The sequence below is a fragment of the Candida metapsilosis genome (assembly GCF_017655625.1).
Source record: "Candida metapsilosis strain BP57 chromosome Unknown scaffold2, whole genome shotgun sequence".
Classification (NCBI taxonomy): domain Eukaryota; kingdom Fungi; phylum Ascomycota; class Pichiomycetes; order Serinales; family Debaryomycetaceae; genus Lodderomyces; species Lodderomyces metapsilosis.
In genome coordinates, this window is record NW_027138160.1 from 1,997,983 (window position 1) to 2,024,423 (window position 26,441).

A 26,441-nucleotide genomic window follows, 5' to 3' on the forward strand; every position below is an offset into this window, starting at 1 on the left:
AGTAATCAAAGGTTACACACCCTATTCATACACTAAATCATAATCTAGGTTTAAGATGTCATATAGATCTCTCATTGTGAAGTCAGAGGAAAAGGTGGGAGTTTCTTCCATTTCGTTGTTTAAATCGTGCAAAAGCTCACCATCATTGGATACAACAAACCCAAGCTCTGCAAGTTGGTCAATCATAGCTGATTTGTTTTCATCTGAGGTTGCTTGCAACTCCTCTGAGATGGATTCCCAAAGAACATCTCTTTCGTCCCTTTCCTTGTCCTTTTTCCTTTCCCATTGACGTCTTTGCCATTCTTGAAATCCACCCACCTTATTGATTACTACCGACTGCTCATTGAATACATAGTTGGAAGCCATTTGAGCCACGGTACGCCAGTAATCTATCAAGTTCTGAATCTTGGCATCGTCTTTCACGTACATGCCAGCTTTTATTAAGGTATCCTTTTTGAACTTGTAAACTCTCAATTGTTTGTCCAACCCTGCTTCATAAGCTTGAATAGGGTTCATGTAAGACTTCTTTTCTTCTACTCTGGTAAGTATATATTCAATACCAAGTCAGTTCCTCAAAACATACGTGTCAATCGTTTGGTGTGCATTGTGTTGCAAAAAAAGAACAGAAAAAAAAAGGGTGGGAGAGACATTCATTAAAAGTAGAATCTGCTGCTTTTTCCATTTTAATCTATAGCATATTATCAAACCTGCCATTAAACGCGTCTTGCAACCATGTGAGTAATTTTTCATAAACAAGTGTATTTGCATTGTGGTAGTCGATGTTGTGATTACTGTCAGGGAAAATATGGAGATCATAATTTTTAACATTGGCAGAATTGAGCTGATCAATAAACCACATCGTGTTTTGCAAATGCACATTGTCATCAGCAGATCCATGCATAAGGAGGAGCCTTTGTATATTTTTGAAATTTTCAAATTCTTGAACTCTAGCGTACTTTTCATAGTTGGGGTTCTCACTTGGCTGATTCATATACCGTTCCGTGTATATAGAGTTGTAAAACAACCAATTTGTGACTGGGGCAATAGCAACTCCATACTTGAAAACCCGTCCATTATCGTATTCCAACGTTTTTAAAGTGGTGAAACCACCGTAAGACCATCCCCATAATGCCACCCGATCCTTGTTGATGAATCCGTTTGCCAGCATGTACTCTGAAGTAACCAACTTTACATCCCTTGGCTCCCAATATCCAATTCTGTTGTTGGCGAATGCTTGAAACTTCCAATCCACTCCTCCTGTTCCTCTTGGATCAATCACGAGTACAACAGCATTAGCCTCAGCACTTGCTACTTTTAAAAAATCAATGTCAAATTTCTTCAATACATTTTGCGACCCTGGCCCACCGTATGCATGGACTAATAGTGAATATTTTCGATTTGGGTCAAAATTGGGAGGCAAAATCTCTTTCACTGATAATTCTATATCGTACTTTGAAATTTTGATTTGTCTGTGCATAACTGTTGGAAGGTTAATGCCTTGAAAATGTTTTTCTGAAACATCGAAATGGTTTACCATTGGATGATTTGAAAGTGCGCTTTTTAGGGTGGCGGCATCTTCCAAGGAATCATGCAAGTCAGCCATATCAATTAGCCTTTGCCACGGTTGATCTGGACCTTCATACTGAAGACTCAAAAATCTTCCGTTCTTTGAAAATGAAGTTACGTAGTAACCATCTTCACTCAAACTTGTAATCTCAGTATACTTGTCATTTGATAAATCATATCCAACCAAGTGAGAATCCATGGCACTTTTTTCATTAGTGAGAAAATAAAGATAATTCTCAGTCCGATCGTAAATTGCTTCACTAATTGTCTGGTACTTGTTTAAAATCTTCAGTGGTACAACGTCACTCGGTTTATCAAAAAGTGCTAGGTAGTTCTTTCCATCCACGATATAATTATCCACATATGAGCTACTTATTGCAGTGATTGGCTTCATCTTCCCAACCCAACCTCCATACAAGTCAATCACGTTAACCGAACCTACCAACAGTAAATTGGGGGAACCTAGGGAGTACAATTTTTTTGAAAGTATTTTGCTTGTGCGATCAGTCTCTTTCACCAAGAAATTATCAACATCAACCCAACTAGCTTGATACATCACAAAATCCTTTCCCAAACTCTCATCCTTGTCCTGCAAAGCCTCAAGTTTTTGCTCATCCACATGATACACATAAAACGAGACTAATGGATTTAAAGTCCCAGGTTTGGGATATAAAAGCGAGGTTTTGATTGGGTACTGATCCACCTGCTGATATCTCTTCTGGCTGGACTGATCGTATTGCATACCAACCTCGGTATTTTCCTTTACATAGTAATCAATGTTAACTTCGTTGACCCCAGTATCGTTAATCTTTGTAAATACAACATGCTTCGAGTCAGGAGACCACCATATCATACGATCGCTTGCAACTACCTCCTCTTCATATACCCAATCAGGCTTACCATTGAATATGTAATGTGATCCATCTGTAGTAATTTGCTGCACTTTATCATTTGACAAGTCTTGGATGTACAAATTATGTTCAGATGCAAACAAGACAAGCTTGCCATTTGGAGAAAACTCAGCAAAATGTAACTTCTCCAAAATCAAGCCTTTTAGCTTTGATGTGCTCTTCTTGTTCTTTACTGGGGGTTGAATAGGCGTGTATGTTGCAAGCTGAGCATTGTAAACCCAATACAAAGCAAACGACAGATGTCTCCATTGTTTCAAAGTGTCTGTTTTAATAAGATGAAAGTTTTTGAGATGGTCCACAGGAATTGATGGATTTAGTATCACTTCTTCAATATTGAAGAAATTATTCTGATAGGCAAACTTTTTGGACGGTAGAAGGACTGCTTTATAGTCGTCATTAGCTCGCTTAATATCGTATGAGTGCAGAGTCGATGTCAAATAATAGCCACCACCTTTACCCTTTGGCGATTGATTTTCATTCAACCAATGAACTTCTTCTTCATAAGTCATGTAGTCACCATTTCTCCAATTATCAAATGTGAGATTTTTCAGATGTGAATCGTATTTTGCAAGAGTAACGTTTCGGCTTCCCAAGTTGACATTTGTTTGCCATTTCGAGTTCGATATTAGTTGTGAGGGGGTTTGATGGGAATAGGCAATAATTCCACCAATCCATAAAATAAAACACACCACCCCAGCAACTCCGCAATACTTTAAAGGAAAATTCTGTTTTCGATACCTTCGTAGAATAGATTGAAAGAATGGGTCATTATTGAAATCATCTTTTGTATCTCCCGTGTTCAATGCACATATTTCAATGTCATCTAACATGTCTGACGATCGCGAGTCAATCGACAGTTTAGAAGGGGAACCATCATTTTCGAAAGCAGCTTGATCAGAATTCGATCTTCGATGGCTTTGATCGACCATTTCATATTGTTCTATACTTTCACCAGAATTGAGTGGCGAATACATCGTGTGTGTAGTAGATACCTCTTGCGGGTATTAGGATTAACAATGGCTAATTTATAAAAGGTAGATGTGTATATGTAGATGGAAAACGCTAACGCCTCGTGTAATTTAATGTTGCAGAATGATTTTTCGCTGTGCTTTATTTTTTGGGTTCCTCGTGTTCAGAAAGAGTAAATTATAGAGCTCTATGTCTACTACAACTTAGTTCCTCTCAAACTAGTATTACCAGGCAGTCGCAGTCTGCTGTATCTTTTCGACAATTAGAAGTTTCAGCAAGTACTGACAAAGTTTTAGAGGAATGCCCTTTGGCTTCCTAAAGAGGCAAGTACTGTGTTCGCGCGATTTTATCAAAGAGTCAAGGGATTGAAAGAGTACTATTGCTTAAAGCTTTGTTTGATTTCGTTATCTTATATAAACAAGGTTCTATTTGTCGTGAAACTTTCTGAAAAAGTCCATACATGCAGTGAAGACAACCAACAAAATACCACCACCTGGACCTAATCTCAAAACTTTTGGAATAAAACCTTTGTACAATGCAGCAAATCCTTCTTCTTTATACACAATAGCCAAGGAAGGGTAAGTCCATCTATATCTCGAGGAACCGGCTTGGATTCTGGATTTGACAACATCAAAAGGCGTGTTCAAAACAGTACCAAAAGTACCTCCAATGGTACCTGATGTCAAGTCAAACAAAATCTTTTGCTTGTTGTCCTTTGGTTTAGGCATTAATGATTTGACTTGATGAATGCAACCAAAGTAACCAGCATTCCACCAAATGTGTCTCCACATTGTCAGCTCAAGACCTTTGTACAATCCTAAAATACCATTCTTTTGGATGATATCTTTGATCACCTCGCCCATACCATTGAATTTAGTGGTTTTGTCCTGCAATCTAATCTTGACCAATTCGAATGGAACGACAACAAATGATTCAGTGGCACCAGCAGTAGCACCTGTAAGAATAGCTAAAGATTGAGTCATTGCTGATACACCAAAGAAATTCTTGTAAAATTTCCCCCATTCGTCATTAGCAGCGAATTTGGTTGCTCTCTTTGGAGCTTCCATCAAAATAGGGGCAGTAATACCTTTGTATAAACGTGAAAAACCTTCTTCTCTAACAATTGTTCTAAGACAGTTGATAGTACCTTTAGTGGCATTTGTGGAATCCAATTGTTGTCTAGTTTTGACGACATCCAATGGATACATAACAAGAATCTCAGAGACTCCTGCAATTGCACCAGATGCAAACTGGTAAATGAATGGTAATGGTGAAGGTTCTGCCATTGTAAAGCTTTAACTAAATAAATATGTATGTGAAAATTTAACTTGCTTGGGTTGAGGAAAAAGTAGACTGAAAAACACTCCAATTGAGGGGGGTGATTGTTTTAGCAAACAAAAAGTACAAATTGGTGATATCTTTTGAAAGTGGTTAAATAACGGATCACTTAAAGAAATTGACTAGAAAAGGGTGTACAATTATTGGTTTTTTTTTGCTTTAAATTTTCATTTGATAAAAATGTCAATTTGTGGTGAATTGTTGATGGAAACAAGGAATCAGTCAGCCGATAATTAAATCGCACTACACAAAATTACAACAGTGCAATACAAATACAAATACAAATACAAAAATTATTATTGGTGTCAGTGAAAGCGGGGTGAAGATTCGGTTCCTAGTTATTCCGTACTATTTATATCTTCTTACTTTTCTGTTTACTTGAAGAATAGTAGACCTATCAGTGTATTAATTCCCGCGTGAAATGTCATGCCCTGCCCCAAGGGTCCAATATCCTTTACTTGTTTGAATATTTCGACGAATTTCTACCCCACTTCGCCAAATCACGTGACATGTTGAAATTTCGCTTTAGAGAATTGCATCTATCCGTCCAAAGTGACCACGCAGGCCAAAACAAAGGCAATGGATACCTTTTAAAGTGCCAATTTTTTTTTCCTCTCCGAAGTGGTTTCGGCCAGAGCCTGATCCTTTGGAATAAACGCGTTTTGTGCTGTCGTTTTTGCATTTTCTCTCTCAGTATAAAATTTTCACCATCGCAGAAAAAAAAAAATCCATCTCATCTTCCTTTCTTCTTCTTCTTCTTTGTGCGGCAGCCAAAGCTTTAACCGTGTTGCTTGTCTGTTCTTTTATATCCTTACGAGTTGGCGAGCGTCAAGCTTCTGGCGAGATTAAAATCTACACAAACGATCATCTTAATGCCCTTTCACTGAAATTGGATTGAACGAATTCAGTGAGGGCTGGTAGATCAAACATTTCAAATTATATAAAAACTACGTTTCCTCTACTCAAATCACAACCATAAACCTCTTACCAATGCCAACGAAAAATTGATGGTTAGACCCGCTATAATTGCCATCTTTTGTCTCTTGTTGAATACTGTGTCATCAACTAAAAGAAACACTATCGCTACGACACCAAGAAATACGCCAAGGCAGAACCCGAGTAGCAAGTCTTCATTAACTCTTGTCTCATCAGTATCCAAGGGCGTTTGAGGCGGTACTTGGTCCCCAGGTTCAGGCCCTGCAGGTGGCGCACTATTGCTCGTCGTTCCACCCTGTTCAATCGCATCGTTATTTGAAGTAGATTCAATCCACCTTTCTTCCAACTGGCGTAAATTCCGTTGTCTGGCTTCATCTTCCTCCAAATCTGCTATTTCACTGCTCGTATTGGCAGAACCTTGACCATATATTTGGTAAAACTGCCGCCTCAAATCATTCACATCCTCCCTAGAAAATCCTTGCTGTAAAAGACGATCAAAACCAATCACATTAGGGGTAGTGGTAACTTCTTGTGGTCTGTTATCTAGCTTGCTCTCTTCCTCGAGTTGTTGTCTCGTCAATTCTTCACTAACAACACAGTGAACGTATATCGAATCATTGTCAGACAAGGATGCCATCCGTGGTTTGAAAACTTCTTTTAGAAAATCAGTCTTTTCATTTAATACTCGTCCGCTGTAGATCAATTTCAAACGCTTAGTTGAGCACTGTGGTAATTTGCCCCTGATTGATGCTTTTAACCACGTCGTATTGATCAACTTATTGACATCATCTTTGTCAAAGTTTATACTGATTGGAATCGTTAGATCGGGAATCTGCTCCGTAGATGATAGAGCGTTAGTGAATCTTATGACAAGTTCGAGTCTCATTTAGTTGTGGAGGAAAAAGGTTCACCACTTTTTGTTTGTTCCGTTTGCCTTTTAATTTTTCTCTCTCGTTATACACAAGTAGCAAACTTCAACCTTTTCGCCACCAAACCAAGAAACATGTCATCAACAGGGTCAGATCTCAATAATACCGTTTCTAAAGTGAAAGGATCGGTGGAAGATGACTCTATAACCGATCAAGAATCAGGATTAAGATATGCAGCATACGCCAATAGACTTAGAACTATTTTGTTAGCATCTCACAGATATGTGGCTTATACATCTGATATTGGAGAATCATTTAGACCAGTTGCACACCCTTATTTGGTTAAGTCTGGGTATGCTGTTTCTTGGCTTTACATAATTGGTGATGTCTCGTATGCTTCTTGGATAACAAAGATGAAAAGTGAAGGAAGATATACTCCAGGGTTGAAACCATGGGATCAAGAGCCAACGCCAGACCCAATTGCCGCAGAAACATTCAAACAGACCCATAGCTTAGTTGACACTGATTGGAGATTGAGTGCTTTGAAGCGAGGCATTTTCCAGAGTGTTGCTTCCATGGGTTTGCCTGCATTTACTATACACAGTGCTGTTCGTTATTCCTCCTACTTTTTCAAAAACTCTGGCAACAAGGCATTAAGATCGTATGGTCCAGTTGCAGTTGGATTAGGTATTGTTCCTTTGTTGCCATATGTTTTCGACGAGCCAGTTGAGCACGTTGTTGATTGGGCTTTTGACAAGGGTGAAAAGTTTTATATGAAGGAGAAGTTAACCTAGCTATTAAACGTGTAATTAGATTTAGATTAGAATATAGACTATAAACACCGAAACCGAACCTTATTCGAATCGTAGGCAACATAACTATGCAAACTTTTCAACTATCTTTTTGAAGAGTTTACATGCCCGCAATTACTACATGTTCTAGCATCCAAATCCGAATCAAAAGCAACAATGGCCTCCTTAATCTGGGTCCCCAAATCAGTCAAGTAAAAGTCATTTTGGTGTACAATCTCTTCGCATTTACTACAGTACCATCTAGCCGCATCATTAACTCCCTTTGGACGATCTTGTTCAACAACTATACCAATAGTGTTTTCGTAACGAACGGGATTGTGGGGTACATTTGGTGGCAACAAAAAAGAGTCACCTTCATTAATAATAATGTCTCTGAATTTTCCTTCGTCAACAACCTTCAAGCACATTGTCCCTTTGTGCTGATAAAAGTATTCTGGAGTTTGGTTGATATGATAATCATTTCTTTCATTGGGTCCACCAACAATCATAACTGTGAAACCTCCCCTGTGCAAGCAAAAGTTGTTTACTGGAGGTCTCAACTTATCCTCATTCTCCTTCACCCATTTATGAATGTTAATTGGAGCTGAGAGCATTGGACTATATGTTGTACAGTGGCTGGAGTTCTGTGTGGGGGCGGAACGGATACGAGTAAGGGTTGAAAAATTTCAGCAAGTGCGCATATAAGTCATCCGATACGGAAAGGAAGTATCAAGAAATTTTATCACAAAAAAACTGCTACCAGATTTCTCTTTGAGGAAGAGAAGAAGAACCCTGCTGGGGATGGATCTAATTCAAAACTATACATCAGATTCAGACAACGAGGAAGAACACTTAGAAAGTGAGAAACTTAACGAAAAACTATCTGCAAACGCATCACCTGCTGTACATTCTCCACCCCCAATACAAATCTTTCTGCAACAATATCAAAACATGCGTTCGGGGTCGAAAGTGTCAACGATATTCACTGCAATACCGTGGAATCCACCAATAACAACATTATCTCAACTTGACAAGGCAGTTAAGTATGTAGTATCACAATCACCCACTTTATCAAAAAATTACAGATTCGTCGTACCGAACAAGGACCCTTATCGGGTGGAGAAGCATCATATTACAATCTATCCTACTTTGCATATGAAGGAAGCAGTTGAACAACAGTACGTGGATCATGTACGTGAGCAAATAGCACAGATAAAACCTCCAACCAGTTTACTATCCAATAGAACAGTGCCTTCGTCTCCTTTATCAAAGATCCTCAACAAATCAAAGGAATCAATCCGCTTTCAATTTGAAGATTTTATCCGCATCGGTACGAGCCCGCTAAAGGATACGCTATTTTGCACGCTCAGAATAAAACAAACTCCTGATGCTTCACGGTACCTTTCTTCTTTGGTAGAGTGTTGCACTAAATCCGCAGAGGAATGCGGTGCTCAATTGCAATTTCCAGAACTACTAGAGGATCCTATGCATGTATCAATTGCGACTGGATACGTTATTAGAAGTAGCATATCGAATGAAGAGGTTGACAAAATCAATCATAAGCTCAGCACTATCAACGTCAGCGACTTCACTAAAGACCTCGAAGTCACTGTTGATGAGTTGACGATACGAAATTCGTTTGAGATGAAATCAACCTCTCTTTCTCTTGTATAGAACTATAAAAGTTGCAATTGCGTGTGTAAAGTCTAGATTTAAAGTTTTGATCCATGTGAATTTTGTGCAACTTTTGTCGACTCTATTCAGTAGAAAAAATTTACCGAACTAGCCAGATTCAAGAGAGGCTTTTGCCCAATTTTCTAATTTTTTTTTTTTTGTTTTCGAACTTACAGCAGCCAAATCCAAGAGAGTCACTTAATATCAGACCACTTATTTAATACCATATCTCATCTAAAAGAATGTCAAAGAGGCACCAAAAGAATATAGAAAGGCAATTATTAGATATTGTCAACAGTAGAGGCAACGACAATAGATGTGGTGAATGTGGTGCAGAGTATCCAACATGGGCGTCGTACAATTTGGGAATATTTCTTTGTGGTCGATGCGCTTCAGCTCACAGACGTATTCTTGGCCCACCTCATTATAAAATATCCAAAGTCAAATCGTTAACTTTGGATACTTGGTCAGAGCACCAACTTGGCAATTTGAAAAGGGTGGGGAATGCTCGGGCCAAGAAAAGATGGAATCCCAAGAGAATTCCTTTCCCGTTTGATGGAGATGATGATGTAGGCGCAGTCGAACAATATCTCAGAGATAAGTATATATTGGGCAAGTTCCGTGACGACGATGTTGACCCCTCCGAATTTGATGAGGAGGACAGAATGAGTAAATACAGCAACGAAGATAGTCATTCTCGACACTCGGCTAGGCTGAGATCAAATAGTACAAGGAGTATACCACAATTGCCAAAGTTGACACATCGAAAATTAACAACGTATGAGTATAGTCAATTTCAATTACAACAGAATCAAATGCGAAGCTTTGGATATCAAGATAGGGATGCTGCGTTGGAAAGTTTATTACTAGCAAATGGTGACGTTGAGTTGGCTATAGACATATATAAGCAAGACGCTAAAATCAATCCAGCAAAGGAGGAAATTGCACCAGGATTGCCATCGAGACCACGTCCATCCACGACGCAAGCACAAACGACGACGACGACGTCATCGGGTCCTGTTTCATCTAATTCTGACTGGTGGAGCAACCCTGGGTCTGCTGTTGGATCGGCAACAGCATCATCTATGCCAACTGGGGTACAAGCTACTACGCCTCAAATTTACCAGTACACTGATCCCATAACAGGCCAAGTATCCTACGTGGATTCAAATGGACAAGAGTATTTGGATCCAAACAACCCACAACATCAGCAGCAATTGATGAGCATGACAAACCCTCAGTTGGCTGCCCAACAAACTAATAAACAGAGTATTATGTCTTTGTATAACCAACCTACATTTGCGTCTCCTTTATCACAAGTTGGCCAACAAACGCAGCTGTATTTTCCACCTCAAAATGGGTCAGCACAGCCAATACAACAGACAGGTATGGTTCAACCAGGATATGTGCAACCACCACAGCCACAACAGCAACAGCAGCAGCCGCAATTCACTGGATTCGGTCAGGCTCCTCAAAATCAATTTGTAGGATACGGACAACCACAGCAAACCGGCTTCTACAACCAGCAAGGGTTTCGTTGAGTAGGTTACGTAGTGGATATATACATAATTCTTAATTAAAAAAAAGTTGTATATTTTGTCCGAATAGAAAAGATTTACAATTTAACCTTGGCTTCGAGGTCTTCACACAACTCGAGTGCAACGTGTCTGGCCAAAGTCAAGGTGGAAACCATCGGGTTCACTCCACAAGCAGTTGGCATACAGCTTGCGTCTGCAATGTAAATGTTTGAAGCTTCAAACAATTTGCCCCTTGTGTCACACGCACCATATTCTGGACCTTTTCCTGACATTCTGCACGTTGACATTTGATGGGCTGTACCGTAAGGGACACCAAAGTCATCTAGAGGTATTTGACCAACTGTTTTTCTCCAACTAACGTAATCCTTATCAGTGATAGACCTTGAACTCTTGGGGATTTTCGATTCAAAAATTGGAACCCAAGGCTGTGGGCTCAAAATTCGTTGTGCTCCTTCAATATATAAGATATCGGCTGCGAGAAGGAGAGCTTGCAAAAGGGAACCCTTGTCGTATTTGTTAATTTTGTAGTCGATGGAAATGGCATCAGGCCTGCTTGGATCAGCCGAAACACTACCAGTAGATGTGTCTCTCGCAAGTAATAACAAAGAGCACATATGGTTACAACGCAACATCTCTTGTCTTATATTGTCACTGCCTCTCCAGGGGATTAGAGATGCGTGAAGGAATGGTGTGCTTAATAACGTCTCAATTTTTGCTCCATGTGCTTTTCCATCCATATCTTCAGCTTCTGTACATACAGCAGTCATGATCGAGTTTTCAAAAAAATTTGCTTGAACGTTGGGCCCAAAATCACCAAATATCGCCGTTGCTGGGTGCAATTTCAAATTTTGTCCAATGTGCTTGTTATTGAAACCTGAGTTGCGTAAAACCTGGGGAGTATTCAATGAGCCACCAGCAACTACAAATTTCTTTGGACCTGTAATCCTGAATTTTCTTCCAGTGACTTCATCTTGACATAAAACTCCAGTTGCAACACCTCTGTTGTGTAAGACTTGGAGCACCCTCACCTGATCCATGAACTTGGAACCAGTTGCAGCAGCAGCTCTAAACCAATTGACAGCAGATCCTTGTTTGATACCAAACTTACAGCCCAAGTAACAAAACCCACATGAATGTGCTGCATGACCGCCAATATTTTGGTCTACTTCCTTACAAGTGTACCCTAATTTAGCCCCTCCTTCCATGAGGACCTTATTGGACAAAGAATGTTTGATTCCCTTGGTGGTGGCTCCAATCTGTTTCCAAACGTAGTCTTGACATTGATCATAAGAATCCGTGGCTGCAAAGTCCAAACCATAATCATCATCCCATTCCTTTCTAACTTTGAAGGGTGTTTTAAAACATGCCAACCAGTTGACAGTAGTTCCGCCTCCAAAATTCGAGCCAGCAAGCACGACAATTTGCAGGTTTTTGGAAGACAATACCCCTTTATTTTGATAGAGAGAGTCAACGCCTTCCTTATCGGTGAAGTTAAACTCTGACGGCGAATAGTACTTCCCCTTCTCCAAAACCAAACTTTTGTAACCTTCATTAGCCAATGTATGCGCAACAACACCCGCACCAGCCCCAGAGCCAATGATAGCAACGTCAATATCGGGTAAGAAAATTTCTGCATCTTCACATTCAGGTCTCGACATCATATCGTAACGAAACGGGTCTAGCTCAAAATCGGGATAAGCTTTAGTCTTCAATTCCTTCCCGGGATATTGAATAGCTTTATAGTGCAATTCATTTCCTAAGATAACCATAACGTTTAGGGTTGAGGACAGAATTATGCGGAAGAGTTGTCGCTTCATTGGGATGGGAGAATCACGCCAAGCTGCCAACAATTGCTCGCGCTCCTTCAATGTCATATCTTTAACTAAGGTCAAAGAGTTTGTCAACACTGGGGCAAAAAACTTGGAATTTAAGATTTGCATCAACACCACAAACATACGTGTAGATTCGATAGTTCCACTATTAATTGTAGACAATATTCTTTCTTTGAAACCAGGAGTTTGCGATGGTCTGTTGAACCTTTTAACGTATTCAACTACCTCTTCATCTGTCAAGTTATCACGAACAACCTCCTTGACAAGGGTTGCCGATGTTTCGTGAATAATCCCATCTGAGAGGGCAGCAAATACGTCAACATGAGCTGGCTTGGCAGTATCTTAAAGGAAGGACGACATTTTACGAGCTTAGTTTAATAACTACGAGGTTATTTACAACAAGGAAATCTCGCTACACTTATATACTGGGGTAGTAAACCACTTATCTTTCTAAAGCCCCTCCCTCCTGAATACTCAAGCTATTGTTATTATCCCCAAATCTCTTTGTTCTCCTCAATTGCAAAAAAAATACAATGGCCTGGTAACACAAAACAAAAGATTTACTATTATTAGATGCGGAATTCGGCGTTTACAATAGATGCAAGGGGTAAACAAAGAAACGCCGTGAATCCAACACTTTCATTGTTATTGTGGCTTCTAACAAGAGAAACGAACCAATTTTTTAAAGAGCGGGTTTTATTAACCAGTATACAAAAATAACAGCTTAGATTGCCTCTAAAGCCTAGCCTTTTCTTTCAAATCAGCACACAAGCTAAGTCCAACGTGTCTTGCTAAACCCATTGTCGTCACCATTGGATTAACTCCAGAAGCAGTTGGCATACAACTAGCATCAGCGATGTAAATGTTTGAAGCTTCAAAGAGTTTGCCATTGGTGTCACAAGCGCCATACTTTGGACCCTTACCCGACATTCTACAACTGGACATTTGATGAGCTGAGCCAAATGTAGTACCATAACTGTCAAGTGGTGATTTGGCAACCAATTCTCTCCAAGCAACGTAATCTTTGTCAGTAATAGATCTTGCGCTCTTTGGCACTTTCGACTCAAAAATTGGAATCCATACTTGAGGACTTAATATTCTCTCAGCACCTTCAATATACAAAATATCAGCAGTGACAAGTATTGCTTGCAAAAGAACATTCTTGTCGAAATTGTTGACACTATAGTCAATATACAATGACTCTGGTCTTTCCGGATCACCACGAACTGAACCTGTTGAAGTATCACGAGCAATGATTACCATACCACACAACAGGTTGTAACGTAACAATTCCTCACGAATTTGATTGCTACTTTTCCATGGCAAGGATGGAGCATGAATAAACGGCACATTTAAAACTGTTTCAATTTTAGCACCGTGAGCTTTTCCATCTAAGTCATCGACCTGGGTGCAAACTGCAGTCATTATAGAGTCCTTATGGTGATCTGCTTGAACATTTGGACCAAAATCACCAAATGTTGTAATAGCAGGATGTAACTTTAAGTTCTTGCCAATGTTCTTATTCTTGAAACCAGAATTTTGCAAAATAACAGGTGTATTTAAAGAGCCACCTGCAACAACAAATTTCTTTGGTCCAGAAATTCTAAACTTTGTACCAGTTGTTTCATCTTGGCACAAAAGACCAGTTGCAACACCATTCTTGTGTAAAATTTTGATGACCCTAACTTGGTCCATAAATTTGGAACCTGTTGCAGCAGCAGCTCTAAACCAATTCACAGCAGACCCCTGCTTGATACCATGTTTGCAACCCAAATAACAAAATCCGCAAGAATGAGCAGGATGACCACCTGTGTTTTGGTCAATCTCTTTTCCAGAATAACCCAACCCTTCACAACCTTCCTTCAAAATTTGGTTACCAAAAGAGTGTTTGATTCCTTTAGTGGATGCACCCATCTGCTTAAAGACATAGTCTAAGCACTTGTCGTATGTGTCAGTAGCGGCAAATTCCAACCCGTAATCATCATACCACTCTTTCCTAACTTTGAATGGGGTTTTGAAACTAGCAGACCAATTCACTGTAGTACCTCCTCCAAAGTTGGATCCAGAAAGAATTGAGATTTGCAGGTTTGTTGATGCTAACGTACCATGTGATTGGTAAAGTTCCTCCAACCCCTCTTTGTCTGTAAAATTGAATTCGGATGGTGCAAAGTATTTTCCTTTCTCCAATACTAAGCTTTTGTAACCATCATTTGCCAAGGTATGAGCAACTACACCAGCACCTGCGCCAGACCCGATAATCAAAACCTCAATATCTGTCAAATGCAATTCCGCTCCTTCGAATTCCGGCTTTGCCAACATATCATATCTGAACGGATCAGGCTTAAAACCCTCATATGCTTCTTCTCGTAATTCCCTTCCTGGGTAATGGATGGCCTTATTGTGTAATTCATTTCCTAATATCATCATTGTATTAAGTGTCAATGTAAACACTGTCTTAAACACTACTCTTTTAACAAATACAGGTGAATCTCTAAACATTTTCATCAACTGTTCCCGCTCATCCAAAGTCATGTCTCTAATTGAGGTCCATGAGTTAGTGAAGAGTGGTGCAAATGTATTTGAGTCCAACATATTCATCAAAGAGATAAATTTTCCAGTAGCAGCTGTGGTGTTGTTGTTTACGACACTTAAAATCCTTTCCTTGAAGCCTGGAACCTGCGAGGGCCTGCTAAATGTTCTCGCATATTCATCAATCTCCTCATCAGTCAAAGAGTCACCGACAATGCACTTGATTATATCGATTGGTGTATCATGAATTATCCCATCTGCAAGCGCGGCAAATACATCAACATGTCTGGGCTCTGCAAGTGGAGGTGTTTTAGAGGTCATGGCTGTCTGCATTCAAGCATTCTAGACCTAAGTTTGATGGCAAGTCCATCTTTTTTTATATGGTCACTTGAACGGAACGGCAGAAATGAAATTTTTGTGTTCCTCCGCATTCCATGTGATAAGCTTTGCGATACTCCACAAATTTTTCTATATCTCTACCCCACCGGATTTAAGATACTTTACGTGCTACAAAAAAAGTGGCCAGTGTAATCACAAATAGTATAATATTAAAGAATCGTTTGTTAGACTTACAATCTTGCCTTTGTCCTCAAGTCACTACATAAGCTAAGTCCAACGTGTCTTGCTAAACCCATTGTCGTTACCATTGGATTAACTCCAGAAGCAGTTGGCATACAACTAGCATCAGCGATGTAAATGTTTGAAGCTTCAAAGAGTTTGCCTTTGGTGTCACAAGCACCGTACTTTGGACCCTTACCCGACATTCTGCAGCTGGACATTTGATGAGCAGATGCAAACATGGTACCATGAGAATCAAGTGGTGTTTTAGCAGCTGTTTCTCTCCAAGCAACGTAATCTTTGTCAGTGATAGACCTAGAACTCTTAGGAACTTTCGATTCAAAAATAGGAACCGTTGATTGAGGACTCAATATTCTCTCAGCACCTTCAATGTATAAAATGTCAGCAGTGACAAGTAATGCTTGCAAAAGAGCATACCTATCAAATTTGTTGACAGTGTAATCAACGTACAAAGCTTCAGGTCTTTGTGGATCACCACGAACTGAACCAGTTGAAGTGTCACGAGCAATAAGCGCCATACCACACAATTGGTTGTACCGTAACAATTCCTTACGAATTTGATTGCTATTCTTCCATGGTATAGCACTAGCTTGAAAGAATGGCGCATTCAAAAAAGTTTCAATTTTGCATCCATGAGCTTTTCCATCCAAATCATCCACTTGGGTGCAAACTGCTGTCATAATGGAATTGTGATGATGTTCCGCAGTAACGTTTGCTCCAAAATCACCAATTAATCCAAGACCGGGGTGTAACTTCAAGTTCTTCCCAATGTTCTTATTCTTGAAACCAGAATTTTGCAAAATCACAGGTGTATTTAAAGAGCCACCAGCAACAACAAACTTCTTTGGTCCTGAAATTTTAAACTTTATACCAGTTGTTTCATCTTGGCACAAAAGACTAGTCGCAACACCATTCTTGTGTAAAATCTTGACGACCCTAACTTGATCCATGAATTTGGAACCAGTCGCAGCAGCAGCTCTAAACCAATTCACCACGGCACCTTGTTTGATACCATGCTTACATCCTTTGTAACATGACCCACAAGAATGAGCAGGATGCCCACCCGAGTTTTGGTCAATCTCTTTTCCAGAATAACCCAACTCTTTAATACCGTCCATTATAACTTGGTTACCAAAAGAGTGCTTAATACCTTTAGTAGAAACACCCATCTGTTTAAAGACATAATCTAAGCATTTGTCGTATGAGTCAGTAGCGGCAAAGCCTAACCCGTAATCATCATACCACTCTTTTCTAACTTTAAATGGGGTTTTGAAACTAGCAGACCAATTAACTGTAGTACCTCCTCCAAAGTTAGACCCCGCTAGTATTGCAATTTGCAGGTTTGTTGTTGCCATTGAACCATGTGCTTGATAGAGCTTATCATACCCTTCAGCATCTGTAAAATTGAATTCGGATGGTGAAAAGTACTTTCCCTTCTCCAATACTAAGCTTTTGTAACCATCATTTGCCAAGGTATGAGCAACTACTCCAGCTCCAGCACCGGATCCAATAATCAAAACGTCAATATCGGTCAAATGTAACTCTGCGCCATCATATTTCGGTTTAGACATCATATCATATCTGAAAGGGTCAGCCTCAAAGGATTCATACGCTTTCTCACGCAATTCTCTTCCTGGGTACCCAATAGCCTTGTTGTGTAGCTCATTTGCCAACATTACAACTGTATTGAGTGTCAATGCAACAACCGTTTTAAACAATACCCTTTTTACAAATATGGGTGAGTCTCTAAATGATTTCATCAACTGTTCCCGCTGGTCTAAAGTCATGTCTCTAATCAAAGTCAACGAGTTTGTGAAGAGCGGTGCAAATGCTTTTGAATCCAACATATACATCAAAGTGATAAATTGACCAGTAGCAGTAGTGGTGTTGTTGTTCATCACAGCTAAAAGTTTCTCCTTGAAACCAGGAATCTGCGAGGGTCTATTGAAGGCCTTTGAATATTCAACAATCTCCTCATCCGTTAATTTGTCACCAACCACTTCCTTGATAACACTAACTGGCGTGTCGTGAAGCACTCCATCTGAAAGGGCAGCGAACACTTCAATATGTTTTGGCTCAGCAAGCGGAGGTGCTGAGGTGGTCATGATTGCTTTTGATATGTAAATGTTTTCAAATATAGCTCGAACTTGAGGCAAAGACGTCCATATTTAAGTATTACGGCAGCATCAAGGAGATTTCTATTGAGCATTGAAAACGCTCCCCAACCCCACATCTTCAGCTCCACGGTGTAACTCCGCACACATATTTCATTCGAGATCATATGACAACACATGGTGGGGATTAAATCTGCTTTATTCGTATCTTATAATGTATCTCCGCGTGTGCTGGAAATTGAGATAGCTCCGCTAGATATGAACTCCGCTTTGCAAAAAAAAAAAAAAAAAAAACAAAAAGATAGAACAAAAAGTGGCGGAAAACAGGTTACACAAGTCAAAAGAAAAGACAGTCATGTTTTTCATCATGAAGACACTCAGAAAACGAACGTTTGATGGAATTTAAGTGGTACGAGTACTGAAAGACGGATTTAAATTACTTTAATGCCCGTTCCTTACCAAACAAAGAAGGATTAGTATTGAAAAGCTCGATCTATTAAATCTAGTTATACTAGGAACCAAGGAGGTTAGTTTTGATGAAAATGACAGTTTTCCATTCTGTAGGTAACATAACAAGGAGAGAAAACAAAAAGCGCAACAGCCCTCATTTCAAAAAATGGCCGCTCGAACGAACTCAAGCATAAGAGGGCCTTGCCTTTGCTTTCCTTCATACAGTATTTCTACGGTGTTTCAACAGTAAACAAAATTTTTTCATTAAACCTACAATTTGGCCTTAGTCTTCAAGTCCTTACACAAGCCAAGAGCAACATATCTTGCTATTGTCATGGTAGAAATCATTGGATTTGCACCAGAAGCAGTTGGCATACAGCTAGCATCCGCGATGTAAATGTTTGAAGCTTCAAAGAGCTTTCCTTTGGTGTCACAAGCGCCATACTTTGGACCTTTGCCTGACATTCTACAACTGGACATTTGATGAGCTGATCCATATGGTGTTCCGTAGCTATCGAATGGGATCTTGGCAACCTTTGCTCTCCATTCCACGTAATCCTTGTCAGTAATGGATCTTTCACTCTTTGGCACTTTTGACTCAAAAATTGGAACCCATGACTGTGGGCTCAAAATTCGTTGTGCTCCTTCAATATACAACATATCAGCAGTAATGAGGAACGCTTGCAAAAGAGCATTTCTGTCAAACTTGCTGACATTGTAGTCAACGTTTAATGCTTCAGGTCTCTGTGGATCACCAGAAACTGAACCAGTTGATGTATCACGAGTAATCAACAACATTGCACACATGTGGTTGTAACGTAATAAATCTTTTCTCATTTCATCACTTCCTCTCCATGGTAAAAGAGCACCTTGAATGAATGGCGTGTTCAAAATAGTTTCGATCTTGGCTCCATGTGCTTTTCCATCCAAGTCATCAACTTGGGTACAAACAGATGTCATGATTGAGTTATCGAAATGATCAGCATTAACTTTAGGACCAAAGTCACCAAAGACAGTGGTGACTGGGTGCAAAGTCAAGTTTTTACCGATATGTTTGTTCTTGAAACCCGAGTTTTGCAAAACAACAGGGGTATTCAACGAACCACCAGCAACAACAAATTTCTTTGGACCTGTAATCTTGAATTTTTTTCCAGTAACTTCATCTTGACACAAGACACCAGTTGCAACACCTTTGTTGTGTAAGACTTGGAGCACCCTTACCTGATCCATAAATTTGGAACCTGTTGCAGCAGCAGCTCTAAACCAATTGACAGCAGACCCTTGTTTAATACCATGCTTACAACCTTTGTAACAGAATCCACACGGGTGTCCAATGTGACCTCCTGAGTTTTGGTCAATCTCCTTACTAGCGTAGCCCAATTTTTTTCCACCTTCAACAACAATTTCATTGGCTAAGGAGTGTTTGATTCCTTCAGTTGAAGCACCCATTTGCTGCCAAACATAATCTTGACATTTGTCGTATGAGTCAGTTGCTGCAAAATCCAAACCGTAATCGTCATACCATTCCTTTCTCACTTTAAAAGGAGTTCTTAAACATGCAGACCAGTTGACTGTAGTACCACCTCCAAAGGCAGATCCTGCTAAAACAAAGATTTCCTGACTTGTGGATGTAAGTAAGCCCCCGCCTTGGTAAAGGTTTCCAAGACCTTCTCTGTCTGTGAAATTGAATTCGGATGGTGCAAAGTACTTTCCCTTCTCCAAAACCAAGCTCTTGTAACCATCGTTGGCCAAAGTGTGAGCAACCACACCAGCACCTGCGCCAGATCCAATAATTATAACGTCAATATCGGTCAAGAACAATTCTGCCCCATCGATATCTGGCTTTGGCATCATGTCATACCTAAATGGATCAGCCTCAAAGCCTTCGTAAGGTTTGTCTTTTGTTTCTCTTTCAGGATAATGAATAGCCTTATTGTGTAGATCTGAAGCAACCAAAGCCAACGTGTTCAAGGTAAGCGCATGCACCATCCTAAAAAGTCTTCTCTTTGCTGTTATTGGGGAATCACGCCAAGAAGCTATCAACAGCTCACGTTCTTTCAAAGTCATATCCTTGACCAAAGTCATTGAGTTAGTCAACGTTGGAGCAAGAATTCTCGAGTCCAAGACGGTCATCAAAACAATAAATAAACGTGAAGCCTCAGTAGTGTTTGTATTAATAGCTTCCAAAATTTTGTCCTTAAACGCAGGTATTTGGGATGGTCTGTTGAATGTTTTGGCGTATTCATCAATTTCTGCATCTGTCAAAGTGTCGCCAACAACTTCTTTAATCAAAGCAGGCGAAGTATCATGAATAATACCATCCGAGAGGGCAGCAAATATTTCAACATGTTTTGGTTCCGCAACATCAGGTAAAAACGATGTCATGACGATAAGATTGGGATTTATTGATTAGTTATAGTAAAGGGGTAAAACAAGTTAAAGGTTTTGGTTGTTGTTGATGAGTGAAGAATAAGTGAAATTGTAGCAAAAACGTGGGGTAAAAATAAAAGCAAGTGCGGATAGTTGAGGATTTATATGCTATTGTGTTGTTTGTATATCCGCATTTGAAATTAATTTTTCATCGTACCTTTTATTTTCCCCAACACACTCAATGTAAGTGCCGGATAATATTTAAAGGAACGGTGGACCTACTAGTAGCACATTATTTATTAATTTGATACCAGCAAACCCTACAGAGCTTACAACCTACTCGATCGGGCACTACAAACTTGTTCTTAAACCGTTGTAGGTATTTGAAAAATAGGGGGGGTGCGATTCACAACTTCTGTCACATGCAAAAAAAAAAAAAGGGACTGTGGATAAACTTTTTTATTGTGACGGAGTTTAAAATAAGATGACACGTGATGCTTTATTTTCTTTATATCAGTTGATTATTTCATTCAATTACCACATGCTCTTTTTCGTAAACAAATTTTAAAGCTAATCAAAAAGGTAGGAAGAGTTATTACTTAATGGGACATTTAGTTTTCATTATTCACATGTACCTCGATGTTGGGCTGACACAAAAGCAAGATAATCAAATGTATGTTTTCAAATCGGAGATTAACAAATCGTATGACTTTATGACTTAAAGAAAAAGACCCATTCCCCCCTCTATACATATTATTCATTTAGGAAAGATCATTTTCAGGATCGGATAGTAACATTCAGACTTGTGGGCGATAGGACGAAACTGGGTTGTGAGAGAAAATTTACAAGCAAGAAAGGTGGCTACATAGGTGAAACTTGCATTGCGAGAGAAGAAGTTAGTCTTTTGCAAACTGACTATATAACAAACCTATTCAATCAATGACCATCAGTTCAGTCTTCTCTTCCAGCAGAACGCACAGAAACCTTGTACAAGTGGATATCACGTTGATCACAACTCAATTTGCTTCTCTTTTTGTGTATTTAACGAAGTTCCTAACCAGTTAAGTCCGATTCGTGCATGCATATCACATCGGCTTTAAGTCATAATTATCTAAATCTAAAGGAATACCCATCTCTTTCTTAAGCTCAGAACCTTGTACACCTGACTGATTAGATAGCCACGAGATCATTATTTCGATCAGATCAGCAAAAAACTCAATACCTGCTTTCAACTTTTCAACTTCTTGATACTGTTGAAGTTGTTTATTTTGCTCCGATAACTGGTCAACTTCAGCATATAACTCATTTAGCTCTTTAAGCTGACTTGATCTCTCGGGGACTACATCGGCACTTCTTTCAGTCTGTAATACTTCCAATTCGTGTTGTAACTGATCACGAAACTTTCTCTTGGTTTCCAAATCGTGCTTCAAGCGCTTGGCCTTTTCTATTTTGCTCATCATATCAGTGTAAGTGAACGACCAATATAAATTTGTTGTTCCACTTTTCTCCTGTTGAATTAGTCCTTCATCGACCAAGTTAGATACCAATTCCTTGACTTGCATCCCAGGGATCTTACAAGCTTTGCTTGCTTTTTGTTCAATTTCCTTCAACGTGTAAAAGTCATGGCTCGATTGAAACCAGGAGTGTAATATCTTGAGCTTTTCCTCATGCGATACAGTCTTTTTAGGTGCCATTTCTTTGTGGTCGGTTGTTGTACACCGTGTGTGAATTCTTGAAAAATGTGTTGCAAAAAATTAAGAAATGGTGTCATCAACAAAAGACATAAGAAGGTAAGCAAGTTATGAGGTGACTGAAGGTGACCTCCTTTCAGATGTTCTAAGTTGGCATTACAACTCAAATACATACGCTTGAATAGGGATAAAGTACACGAAGATGTCTCAATTTATAAGTCGATATTACGTATCAAATATAATATCCCCCTTTATCTATAAACCACCCCATGTAGATCCCCAAAAGGTCAAAAAAACGCCAAGTCATGAGTCATTACCTTTACTCTTCAACTTTCAACATCATACAAGACACTGTCCTGGCTCAAAAAGTATCTGAGATTTCGGTGATCCCTTTCATCACCAACAACAATTCCAGCAAAGCCTAAAGGACCACGATCACATTCACTACAAATCAACAATCGTTCAACATCAATCTTTTCTTGTTCTCCTTCATGACTTTGTGTGCCAACTATTATTGGCTCAGGTAGTATTTCTGAAGGTTTGCTTACGCCAATATTATCAAAGTCCCATACATCATTAATACAATAAAACTTAGTGGACAAGGAGCTTGGTTTTGGGTCCGACGGGTTCGAATGGTACGATTCTATAACAACACAAGATGGGGCATTGTCAATGTCAGCTGATGGGGTGGCCGATGAGCACGAGATGATACGGGCTTGACAGTTAGCAAAAGAGCAGCGTAGTATTATTGGTGTCTTTGAGGACAAAGCTTGCCCTAAGTCGATTTCATCTCTGGATTTAAGAGTCATCTCTTCGGTGATATTGGGGAATAATGTATTCCAGTGAAAACTTTATTTTTCTCGCCTTAAACTTTTTCCGAAACTAGTACATGAGTTAACCACTACCCAGTACAAGAACCTAATGAAGAGCGGCGAGGACTCAATCGACATTGAAGTAATGAGTCAATCTCCATAAAGCATGTTGGCTGGTTGGGTTTGGTACTTAGTTACTCTTTAAAGTTCGTGGCTAGAATTTTTTCTTTTCTAGACCTTGCTCCAAACTTCGGCCAGTCGCAGGATAGACAAACATCCACTTTAGAGCAGGTTACTTCTTTGACAAGCATTCACTTTAAGGGAGGTTACTGCTTTGAAGAAGCTATTACACACCGTCTCACGAAAAGCTTGCTTGGACGCTTTGTATTGGCTGCAACTTGATGTGGTTTGCAAGATTTCCCAAAATGGGCAAATTGTAAACAAAAGATCTCTCAACTTACGAAAATTAAAATTGATGGATGCTTCATTAAAAGAACACAAGAGTGAAGGAAAAAAAGCGGTGAGTATTGTGAATCTGCAAGACATTGTGTTCAGTGAAAACCACCGTATCAATTTTATTGCCCCCCCCCCCATAGTTTCTGTCGTGTACCACCACTATCATCTCACTCATGTCTAGACTGAACAGAAACTGGAACAGCTTGTACTCCTACAACCAAGGAATTGTGTACCTCCATTTGAAAAACAATGACCTACTACTGCTAAGATTTGACTTAAATGGACTGTTCACCGATGCAAACAATTTACAGAATAATCAACAAGTGACAACATTGACTCCTCCACCAAGTAATTCAACCTTGTTTATCTTGAATGATGAGTTGTATGGACTAAAGAAGAGCAATTCGAGCTTGGAAAGTGACGTTTGTGGTGACGGAAGCTTTGCAATTGTGAAATTTAATCAAGATTCGTGGGATAATAATGTCGAGTTGGATTTTGACAAGGTGGTTGATTCATCATTCTACCAATATTCGACCATCTTGACCAACAGCGAGACGGCTGACTTAATCTACATTTACGGAGGACTATGTGGGCAGACAAATGAATCAACTAGTAGATTGGTATCGGTCAATATAACATCTGGACAAGTTAGTAATATCACTACCTCAACTAAACCACAACCGTTTTATGGTGCTTCAAATATCCTTGCTCCAAATGTTCAGTCACAATTAATTATTGGAGGTGAACTGAATAGTGGATGGTTAAATATGTATCAACTAGCGACATGGGATTTCAATTCAGGGTGGTCATTTAAGCAAGTTGGCAAGGCGGATGATACAACCATAAATTCGAGAACATTTCCGTTGACACTCCCACTATTCAAGCCTATCGCAAATTCTGAAACCATCTATAGCGACTTTCGCGTTGACGAGGTGTTGATGATTGGTGGTGACCTTGACGGTAACGAAAGCACCCCAAAGTATGCCAAGTTGCAAATGACTAGTAACGATTGGACATGGAATACAACGGAAGCAGATCATTTCCAGATAGATGAAGTGTTGGGAGCTGCCACTTTATTTTCGACATTGGTTGTCATTAATTCAACCACAGATTTAAAAGATAAACGTATGGTGAGTCAAGGATATCAAATTAATTTGTATGATGCTGACACGTTTGAACCAGTTAGCAACGTCAAAGATAACACCAAGCCTCTAGAATCCACAACTGATACCACCGATTCAAAAAGCACTTCCAGCAATAAAGAAAAGATCATATTGGGAACAGTACTACCGATATTCTTTGTTTCCTTGATTACAGGAATACTAGTGTTTTTCTACATGTACAAACGAAAGAAATCACAGACCCAGGAGGATAACGCTACGTATAATGAAATCGACTATAAATTTGACTACGTGGACCCACCGGCTTCCTTCAGTGCAGGAAATCAACATCTAACTCCTTTGTTTGTACATGATAATGATTCTAATTCAACGTTGAGTGGTGCTGCGTCGATAGATTCTTGGTTGAAAAAGAGGCAGGACTTTGACAGAACTAGGTTGAGAAATAGCTATCTTGCTTCAAACGAGACATTACAGACAGTCGATGATGAAGAGAGTAATACAAGTGGAGACCATCATGAAGATGAAATGTCCGAAATAGGAAGTATGCGACCTAGTTTGGATCCAAGCAACCCATTTGTGCATAAGTCGGTGCGCAACTTGAAGAAATCCTTCAGCTTTTCTCAGACCCCACCAACTAGTCCTATACCTAAAAACGAGCATACAAAACTCAAGAGTTTACGGTTGACAAAAACGGAGCATTTAACTGGTGACGATGCTGATGACGAGGAGCAAGGAAATGGAGAGCTCACCAAAGATGTTCCTGGACCACATAACGAGTCCAATTCGGAAGTTACATCAATTGACGATAAGATGGATGTGCAAGTGTTGGTCAGCAGTAAACGAAGATCAACATTAAAGGTTATGAATCCTGACTCAGAAAATGAACATGATACCTGCCGTCTGCCAGATGAGCCGGTTTTACAAATCGAAAGAGAAGTAGATTTGGGCAACATAAACCAAAAAAATGACGAATGCTCAAGCCTAAGACAACGTGTGCCATCTGGACCGAAAGAGTAAGAGCTGTAAAGGTTTGTTTTTTGCCTCAATTCTCTGGGAATCGCAAGAGTTGAAACGGCTGCTGAAGGTACCATTATGTTATTGATTATGTATTCTGTATGTATTATAACTTATGCAATTTTTTCTTGATTGATTCTTTTCGACTCGTAAGCACCTATTCTAACCTGGATTGGATATCTTTGGGGGGGGGAGGCGACACAGAGGGAATGAAGGTACCACTGCTTTTGTAGTTCAAGAAGTCTGACGAGACTTAAGCCTCGTTTGGGTTAATTCAAGCGTACTGCATATAAGTGTAATTGAGTGCGTCTATTTATAAAGTCACCGGCTTTTCTGGAAAGTCACACCCGTTAGGTACAGGCAATAGAGGGCGCTGAAACAATGATGATAAAACTAGATTATGAAGGACATGTACATAGTGCCATTACAGTGTATCTAGAGAACCTCTATTTTTTCAACTGTCACAAAGATTTTTCTTTTGATCTTTCAATAAGGTTTTCTTGTGATGCAACTGCTAAGAAATAAGTTTGCATTGAAATACAAAGAGAATTGATCTACATACAGCATGTTATATAATTGTGTATATAATTGTGTATATACCACGGTATATGTTAGAGCCTTGTTATTTATAGTCCCGTAGATGGGTAGTTCATATGATTGTGGGTGGTTTATAAATTAGCTTTTAGTGTAGTTTTGTTATTTATGTGTGGTGTGGTGATTATTTTTAAAGCAAGACACACAATAATAAATTTTTTTTTCTTCTTCCTACGTAAAAAGGGAAGGTCAAAGAAAATACGAAAGGACACTTTGCACAGAGAGATTGGAGAAGGACCTTTTGCTGTAGTGAGTCAGTCATAATAGCATTACAGTTTTTATTTGTC

The 26,441-nt window shown here is 39.5% G+C and overlaps 13 protein-coding genes across 13 annotated transcripts; 4 read left to right on the plus strand and 9 right to left on the minus strand. All coding sequences in view use genetic code 12, as the record gives it.

Annotated features, from left to right (window-relative positions):
- Positions 1 to 21: 21 nt before the first annotated feature.
- Positions 22 to 605, minus strand: I9W82_002356 (uncharacterized protein; the record flags this gene model as incomplete). The annotated part of the gene is made up of 2 exons (XM_067691202.1): positions 22 to 500; positions 584 to 605. The coding sequence occupies 2 exons, from the start codon at positions 603 to 605 to the stop codon at positions 22 to 24; spliced, it is 501 nt and encodes a 166-aa protein (XP_067549591.1).
- Positions 606 to 688: 83 nt separating this feature from the next.
- On the minus strand, positions 689 to 3,451 carry STE13 (Ste13p; the record flags this gene model as incomplete). The annotated part of the gene is made up of 1 exon (XM_067691203.1): positions 689 to 3,451. One exon carries the CDS (start codon positions 3,449 to 3,451, stop codon positions 689 to 691), a length of 2,763 nt encoding a protein of 920 aa, XP_067549592.1.
- A 420-nt stretch (positions 3,452 to 3,871) lies between these two features.
- I9W82_002358 (mitochondrial 2-oxodicarboxylate carrier) lies at positions 3,872 to 4,732 on the minus strand (the record flags this gene model as incomplete). The annotated part of the gene is made up of 1 exon (XM_067691204.1): positions 3,872 to 4,732. The coding sequence occupies one exon, from the start codon at positions 4,730 to 4,732 to the stop codon at positions 3,872 to 3,874; it is 861 nt and encodes a 286-aa protein (XP_067549593.1).
- Positions 4,733 to 5,751: 1,019 nt separating this feature from the next.
- I9W82_002359 (uncharacterized protein) lies at positions 5,752 to 6,606 on the minus strand (the record flags this gene model as incomplete). Its single annotated transcript, XM_067691205.1, has 1 exon — positions 5,752 to 6,606. One exon carries the CDS (start codon positions 6,604 to 6,606, stop codon positions 5,752 to 5,754), a length of 855 nt encoding a protein of 284 aa, XP_067549594.1.
- A 117-nt stretch (positions 6,607 to 6,723) lies between these two features.
- I9W82_002360 (uncharacterized protein) lies at positions 6,724 to 7,383 on the plus strand (the record flags this gene model as incomplete). The annotated part of the gene is made up of 1 exon (XM_067691207.1): positions 6,724 to 7,383. The coding sequence occupies one exon, from the start codon at positions 6,724 to 6,726 to the stop codon at positions 7,381 to 7,383; it is 660 nt and encodes a 219-aa protein (XP_067549595.1).
- Positions 7,384 to 7,484: 101 nt separating this feature from the next.
- I9W82_002361 (3-hydroxyanthranilate 3,4-dioxygenase) lies at positions 7,485 to 7,994 on the minus strand (the record flags this gene model as incomplete). Its single annotated transcript, XM_067691208.1, has 1 exon — positions 7,485 to 7,994. One exon carries the CDS (start codon positions 7,992 to 7,994, stop codon positions 7,485 to 7,487), a length of 510 nt encoding a protein of 169 aa, XP_067549596.1.
- Positions 7,995 to 8,331: 337 nt separating this feature from the next.
- I9W82_002362 (uncharacterized protein) lies at positions 8,332 to 9,054 on the plus strand (the record flags this gene model as incomplete). The annotated part of the gene is made up of 1 exon (XM_067691209.1): positions 8,332 to 9,054. The coding sequence occupies one exon, from the start codon at positions 8,332 to 8,334 to the stop codon at positions 9,052 to 9,054; it is 723 nt and encodes a 240-aa protein (XP_067549597.1).
- Positions 9,055 to 9,296: 242 nt separating this feature from the next.
- On the plus strand, positions 9,297 to 10,595 carry I9W82_002363 (uncharacterized protein; the record flags this gene model as incomplete). The annotated part of the gene is made up of 1 exon (XM_067691210.1): positions 9,297 to 10,595. The coding sequence occupies one exon, from the start codon at positions 9,297 to 9,299 to the stop codon at positions 10,593 to 10,595; it is 1,299 nt and encodes a 432-aa protein (XP_067549598.1).
- Positions 10,596 to 10,669: 74 nt separating this feature from the next.
- I9W82_002364 (uncharacterized protein) lies at positions 10,670 to 17,637 on the minus strand (the record flags this gene model as incomplete). The annotated part of the gene is made up of 3 exons (XM_067691211.1): positions 10,670 to 12,754; positions 13,235 to 15,239; positions 15,527 to 17,637. 3 exons carry the CDS (start codon positions 17,635 to 17,637, stop codon positions 10,670 to 10,672), a joined length of 6,201 nt encoding a protein of 2,066 aa, XP_067549599.1.
- A 729-nt stretch (positions 17,638 to 18,366) lies between these two features.
- Positions 18,367 to 20,481, minus strand: I9W82_002365 (GMC family oxidoreductase; the record flags this gene model as incomplete). The annotated part of the gene is made up of 1 exon (XM_067691212.1): positions 18,367 to 20,481. One exon carries the CDS (start codon positions 20,479 to 20,481, stop codon positions 18,367 to 18,369), a length of 2,115 nt encoding a protein of 704 aa, XP_067549600.1.
- Positions 20,482 to 21,551: 1,070 nt separating this feature from the next.
- I9W82_002366 (uncharacterized protein) lies at positions 21,552 to 22,160 on the minus strand (the record flags this gene model as incomplete). The annotated part of the gene is made up of 1 exon (XM_067691213.1): positions 21,552 to 22,160. One exon carries the CDS (start codon positions 22,158 to 22,160, stop codon positions 21,552 to 21,554), a length of 609 nt encoding a protein of 202 aa, XP_067549601.1.
- A 323-nt stretch (positions 22,161 to 22,483) lies between these two features.
- Positions 22,484 to 22,966, minus strand: I9W82_002367 (guanine nucleotide exchange factor; the record flags this gene model as incomplete). Its single annotated transcript, XM_067691214.1, has 1 exon — positions 22,484 to 22,966. One exon carries the CDS (start codon positions 22,964 to 22,966, stop codon positions 22,484 to 22,486), a length of 483 nt encoding a protein of 160 aa, XP_067549602.1.
- A 632-nt stretch (positions 22,967 to 23,598) lies between these two features.
- I9W82_002368 (uncharacterized protein) lies at positions 23,599 to 25,563 on the plus strand (the record flags this gene model as incomplete). Its single annotated transcript, XM_067691215.1, has 1 exon — positions 23,599 to 25,563. The coding sequence occupies one exon, from the start codon at positions 23,599 to 23,601 to the stop codon at positions 25,561 to 25,563; it is 1,965 nt and encodes a 654-aa protein (XP_067549603.1).
- Between the last annotated feature and the right edge of the window lie 878 nt (positions 25,564 to 26,441).